At 44.0% G+C, this 7,130-nt stretch overlaps 1 protein-coding gene across 1 annotated transcript in view; it reads right to left on the bottom strand.

Moving 5' to 3' along the window:
• LOC119332928 overlaps positions 1-3,627 on the bottom strand; it is a 13,496-nt gene extending 9,869 nt beyond the window's left edge. Inside the window, exon 1 of the mRNA XM_037606012.1 lies at positions 2,841-3,627. Within this exon, the coding sequence (XP_037461909.1) occupies positions 2,841-3,627 (787 nt within the window). The remainder of the gene's footprint in view (positions 1-2,840) is intronic.
• Between the last annotated feature and the right edge of the window lie 3,503 nt (positions 3,628-7,130).

Below are 7,130 nucleotides of genomic sequence, written 5' to 3'. Positions count from 1 at the left end.
GGCGACGACGGGTGGCGTGGGCGATGGCGGTGACGGCGACGACGGCGACGACGGGCGGCGGGGGCGGCGAGGGCGGCGCGCGCGATGGGGCGACGGGCGCGGCGAAGAAGTTGGATCGAGAAGAACTACTGGTGGTCGATGAAACTGATTTTTTTCGTAGGTTCCATATATATAGGATGGGTCTTTAGTGTCGGTTGGAGCCACCAACCGATACTAAAGGCCAATTTTTGCCCGGCCAGGGGCGGGAAACGACCCCTTTAGTACCGGTTTGTGCCACGAACCGGTACTAAAGACCCATCCTTTAGTAGGGGTTGTAGCCACCAACCGGTACTAAAGGTTGTATGCTGCCACCGGCGGTGCATAATGTTTAGTCCCACCTCGCCGAGCGAAGGGCAGTCGCACTGGTTTATAAACCCAGTCGCGGCTGCTCCTTCGAGCTTCTCTATATAGCAGGCTTCTGGGCCTAATTAATTAGGGTGCGCTGCCCTGTGAGCCTGCTGGCCCTTCTGGGCCTGCATTTTCACATCCTAGGTCTGGCAGACCCACTGGGTAGCGCGCCAACAAAATTTTTATATTTTTTTTCTTTTTTGCATTATTTATTTTCTTCTATTTATTTGTGAGTAGTTTTTTATATAGTTTTTTCTTTTTTGCATTATTTATTTTTTTCCATTTATTTTTGAGTAATTTTTTTGTATAGTTTTTTTATTTTCTGCATTATTTCTTTTCTTCTATTTATTTTCTTCTATATCCAGTTTGTACACGAAGTGCGTCCAGTTTTTGCCATGACCCTCTCTACTCTTTTGCACATGCTATGCGGGAGAAATGATGATACCATGCCAAGTTTCAACATTTTCAGGATTCATTTTGTAGTGATTTTTAATTTCACGGTCATTTAGCTCTTTAAACAATTAGGTAAATGATCGAAAAACAACAAATGATGTTAGAACATGTTGGAAATTGATGACGTCGCTTTGAATGCTGCATACTGAACACAAAAGAAGTCCGGAGTTCAAATAAGTTTAAAAAATATTGATGTGGCCGTGTAACAGATGAGTTCTCGTCCGAAACCCTGATACTCCGAAAGAGTTTGTCCAGTTTGTACACGAAGTGCGTCCAGTTTTTGCCGTGACCCTCTCTACTCTTTCGCGCATGCTATGCGGGTGATATGATGATAACATGCCAAGTTTCAACATTTTCAGGATTCATTTTGTAGTGATTTTCAATTTCACGGTCATTTAGCTCTCTAAACAATTAGGTAAATGACCGAAAAACAACAAATGATGTCAGAATATGTTGGAAATTGATGATGTCGCTTTGAATGTTGCATACTGAACACAAAAGAAGTCCAGAGTTCAAATAAGTTTAAAAAACATTGAAGTGGCCGTGTAACAGATGAGTTCTCGTCCGAAACCCTGATACTCCGAAAGAGTTTATCCAGTTTGTACATGAAGTGCGTCCAGTTTTTGCCGTGACCCTCTCTACTCTTTTGCGCATGCTATGCGGGTGATATGATGATACCATGTCAAGTTTCAACATTTTCAGGATTCATTTTGTAGTGATTTTTAATTTCACGGTCATTTAGCTTTCTAAACAATTAGGTAAATGACCGAAAACAACAAATGATGTCAGAACGTGTTGGAAATTAATAACGTCGCTTTGAATGCTGCATACTGAACACAAAAGAAGTCCGGAGTTCAAATAAGTTATTAAAAATAAAAAAGAGGTGCAATGCTGGTTAATTTGCTTCAAGGCTTTCGGAATAGTTTAGACTGCACTGCACATAGCTCAGTGCAATCTATGCTATTCCGCAAGGCTTGAAGCTAATCAACATGCAGGTGAGCATTGCAACTCTTCGTCATTGTCTGTGCACTCACGGCTTATAAATTACCTATACTGCCTCTCTCTTGGCGAGGTGGGACTAAAAATCAGCTTACAAAGAAACTTTAGTACCGGTTCATGGCATGAACCGGTACTAAAGGTCTTCGTGGGGGCCCCAGCTTGACCATAGCCTGACACAGCCTCATTAGTACCGGTTCGTGGCATGAACCGGTGCTAAAGGTTCGCCACCAACCAGTACTAATGATGTCAGCCCACCTAGCCATTGAAACCGGCACTAATGGTCACATTAGTGCCGGCTCAAATTCAAACCGGCACTAATGTGCTTCACATTTGACCCTTTTTCTACTAGTGCATGTTGAACATCAGTACAATGCATCCAGTGATTCCTTCACCAAGTCTCCGCCATTCTCTCTAGGCAGTTATTATCCTATAGTTGGGACCCACCCCAAGTTTTGTTTTGGTCTTGTCACACATAATGCAGTGTAATATATATCTAGATGTTTTCAGAGGGCCGACCCATCTATTTTATCATGCTTAACATGGTGGACAATGTATCTGGGCGGACATCCACCATTGCTCTTTGTGATGATGAAACTTGTACGACCAGGGTTTTGAAAACACCTGTAGGCAGTGGAACCACTTCAAAAAGTTTGATCATATTGCGCAGGCTTCACCGAATTGCCCATTCACTACTATTACTCAGACCTACTGCCTCCATACCCAAATGGCAACGCTAGATCGCACGAAGGTCAGTGCCTAGTTCCCTTGGGTAAAGTAGCCGTCAAAAACATATTTAGGACTTTGGTGTACGTCATACCATGCGGGTTTTGGACCTTAGATCCATGCTTCTCACCTTAGTCATGTTTTGTGAAGGGCATCGCTTTGATAAGCTCAACGGAAGACTCACGAATCAGTGAGATAGACCAGAAGCAATCTACATGCTCCATGATATGGACAGACCATGTTAAACACATAGACCCAGAAAAAAATCTTTACATTACACTCCATTATGTGTGATCCTATGTTCTTTTTAATCGAAAATCCAATGTGTGTATAAACCAGAGAGCGCCAACCATCAAATGTGACGGTGTGCCATTGTCCGGCACCGGGGCCGGACGAAGAGAAGGCGAACAGAACCAGCTGGGTCTGGTATTTGGCCAAGCACATGACCCTGAATCTGAATGGAGCGTCGGTAGCAATGTCAGTGCCCTCGTCCCCGCCGGTAGGAGCAAGGAAGGCCTCGGAATGATCCACTAGATCGGGCCGGTACCAAGGGACGGGAGGTAGCAGGAGGTAGCGCCGATGCATCGGGTCACAAACGGCGATATCCCTGAAGATGAAAAGGTCGTGGTGGTGGACGCAGAGAAGGGCGCGACCATCGCGGAAGTCGCGACGAATCCAGGGCCGCTCGCGGGAGGGGAGGAAGGAGCAGGAGAAGTCGGTGTCGGCGAGGGCTCGTGCGGCGGCGGTGGAGGGGTGGGGCGGCTGGGCTGGGAGGAAGGAGGTCGAGACTAGTATGCCCAGGAGAGACGGCGGGTGGAGGGTGCGAAAGCGACGGAGGAAGGAATGGTCGGCGATGATGCAGCGGGGGGAGGTGCCGGCCACGGAGGCGCGGGCTAGGTCGGCGGCCGTGGGGAGGCGGAGGAGGATCTCCTCCGTGACGTGCTCCGGCAGGCTCGCCTGCGCCTCCACCGTCGGAGGTGCACCGGGGCAGGGTGCCGTCGGCAGGCCATCAGGGCAGGGTCTCGCCGGAGGCGCATCAGGGAAGGGCGGCGCCGTCGACGCCATTGTGGAGTGGGGTGGAGCGGAGGAGAGGGGATTGACCTTTGGGGTCTGGTTTCCCGTTTCTGCTATAGGAAAACGTACGTCATCTTCTTGAAGGCGAAATACGCCTTTCCCTTTCTGCTCGTGCTCACATTTTGACGTGTCCTTTGACACATCAAGAAAAACGAAGCAAATTTCTCTAATTTTTTAACAAAATCACAAACAATTACATCTCCTTTTGTCAAAGGTGTATATAGTATTAGACTAGGCTAATTACATATACTCCATACACTTCCTTTACATCTCCTTTTGTCAAAGGTGTATATAGTATTAGGCTAGGCTACCTAATTACATGTCCTACTCGAATGTTATGAAGCAACCCATGGAGCAGTTTGCCAGGGAGTATAAGGCCCAGTTCTTTTTAGCTTTTGATTCTCCAGAATCAGTTTTTGGGAAACTTCTCACAGAATCAGCTTCTCCCAGAATCAGCTGTCGAGTTCTTTTCTGAGATTTTGGTCTCTGATTATGGGATGAGTTGTATGCTGAAATGTCCGTAATGTCCCTGAACTAAAACTGAGTGTTGAATTGCTAACACTTGGTTGTTTCGAACAAATTATCATCGAATATGAGCATGAATATGATTTATGAATATTTTAGCTTGCTAAATATTACAATAAAGAAGGTTTCCAAGTTTCCTTTGCTACAAAAGAAGTTGCTAAATATTATTACAAATAGACTGACTAATCTCATGGTACAAGACTGGTAGCAATAGCATCACGTGTTTCGGCCATGGTACCATCATCTTCTGGTGGTAGAGCGTTGGCGCCTGTAAATGGCAATGGGGGCTGCACATACGCATCATTGTCAAACTTGTCAAAATGCTCATCATGCAACTTGCTATCACGAATGAAGTTGTGGAGACACATGCATGCAGTGACAATCATCTTTTGGATCTCCGGTTTGTACCGTGGTATGCCTCCAAGAATTCGCCATTTCATCTTGAGAACACCGAATGTTCTTTCAATGACATTTCGCAAAGAAGAATGACGATGGTTGATTGTCTCATGTCTACCAATGGGTGGGTGTTGTTGGAACTCTGGTACATGGTATCGTTGCCCTTTGTATGGTGCTAGATATCCAACCCTGTTTGGATATCCGGAGTCCACAAGGTAATATTTATCTATAGTAAAACATCATAAGATATTAGAAATGTAGTATGTATCATCATGTACATAACAAAATACATACAATAGATTACCTGTGGGAGGTTGTGGAAAATGATCATAACGAACTATAGCATCGCTCCATACATGTGTGTCATGAACAGATCCGGGCCATCCAGGAACAACAAAAGTGAACCTCATATCAAAATCACAGACTGCCATGACATTTTCACTTGTAACCCCTTTCCTATTCCTGTGTTGTGGCTCCAACTCCTTAGGCACAATCACTTCAATGTGTGTTCCATCTATGGCTCCAATAGCATTTTTGAAATGAGGCCAGAACTTTGTTTTTCTTAGTATGGGGTGTGGTTCAGAGAAAGATGGATCAATAGGCCTAATGAAATCGCCAGCCATGCGGTCCACACACTCCAAAACCTCATGAATTTTTTTGTTGATGACAGAACGACTATGTCCAAACCGATCTGCTACATTATCAGTGGTTTGGCACGTGCCCATAGTCCATAAAAATTGTGCCAATGCTTCTTTCGATGGTATGTTGCAAGTTGACTTAAGCCCGTACTTCTCAACCAACAATTCATGCAATGAGTAAAAAACTGACCTCCTCATTCTGAACATAGAGTAGAAAGCTTTTGCATCTTGCTCCTTCTCTGCCACCCATTGGAGGCATGTAACAAGGTGTGACTTTCTTGGTGCATACGGCAATCTCTCACTTGGCGACCCCACTTCCATAGCACATGCAAACATGGCCAAATCCCATTCCTCATCTGAAGATTCATCTGAAGTGTCCATCTGCCACATAAACATACACAGGAGAGTTTAGCAACAACATACAAAATTACCAACAATAGTTCTACATGATACAATACAATTCCAAAGCAAATAATTATGTTCTGAACAAGTGAACATTGCATTATGAGAGCAAACAACATTTTCAGGACATTACAAGTTGGAAGCAAAGGACTGGGTTCACAACATTACATGTTTCGAAGCAAATAGTTGGAAGCAAATGATACATATCGGTTCACATCATTACAAGTTCGAAACAAATAGTTGGGTTCTACTTATTGTTGTTGAGCTCCCATGTCCTCTCTATCCATCGAAGCCTTGCACTAGGTTCATGATCCTTGAATGTTACGAAAATATTACGATATTTCCTTTCCAACATAAGATGGGAAGCATAGAAATGCACATCACTCCCAGGTTTAGCACCATCTGCAATCACCATGTTCATCATGTCTCCAATCTCCTTTCTTGTTGTATCCTCTCCAAGGTTTCCCTTTCTCTTTTCCCTTGCACCAAAGAGGTCAACCATGCGTACAAGTGCATCAGTTTTAACACTTTCATTTGACCACTTCTCATTCATCCTAAGACTTGGCGAATAAGAACATGACATCTTCTTCCCAATCTTGGCACGCTTCGTACGAGGTGTAGCTTCGACATCATGACTTTCACAACCTGAATCATCATCCATATTAAAGCGAGATGAACCACTTTGATATGTGGGAATTGGCACCCTAGCATGTTCATTTTTGACACAGCAAGCATCAAACACCTCTCTCATTTTATCCTCCTCTGCTAGTGGAGCATACCGAAACATGGCAGCTAACGGATTTGCCTGCAATCAAATATCAGGACTCACGGTTAAATAATGATAGAAGAACATCACTCACTACTTGAATGAATGACATGGCAACAAAATACCTTTATCTCCAATGCCCACCACTCATCTGTAGCTGCAATGGTCTTTGTATATTCATCTCTACCAACGCCAGTTGCTTTCTGAGTCAATGTCTTCCATACACTGTAGTCTGCTCTACATATATCCCATCTATTCTTCAGTTGGTCGGAAGAATAATTTCTCCCGGAGCGCTCATTGAACTTTCTAACCAAATTAGCTTTTCCAATGTCGGTTAAAGTGGTGCCACCACGGTTATTAGCTCGCACCTCCTCTACACATGCATCCATAAAAATGGTATGCGCTGCACTGTCCCAGTTTGCTTTAGGGGGCTTGGTTTTCTTTTCTTTCTCCATCTACAACGTCTATCATTAGCACATAGCAGTAGCAAAATAGAACCACTCACAACTAGGATTGAGCAATTGTAGTAGAAAAAAGAATTTAAAAAAATCATCTACCTACACAGTACAGAAAAGAACTCTTGTTCCTTGTACAGAGAAGAATCTAACAAATAAACTAACATCATCTACATCCATCCATCAATCAAGCAAATCATCTACATCTATCTAGCAATCCATTGTTCCATGTACAGAAAAGAGCTACAAATCATCTACATCCATCTATGCATCCACTCTTCCATGTACAGAGAAAATACAAGAGAGAGAGAG

The sequence above is a fragment of the Triticum dicoccoides genome, chromosome 7A (genome assembly GCF_002162155.2).
Source record: "Triticum dicoccoides isolate Atlit2015 ecotype Zavitan chromosome 7A, WEW_v2.0, whole genome shotgun sequence".
In the NCBI taxonomy this organism is placed as follows: domain Eukaryota; kingdom Viridiplantae; phylum Streptophyta; class Magnoliopsida; order Poales; family Poaceae; genus Triticum; species Triticum dicoccoides.
Note: the sequence above shows the minus strand (reverse complement) of the source record. Positions and strands in the feature narration are given on the sequence as shown.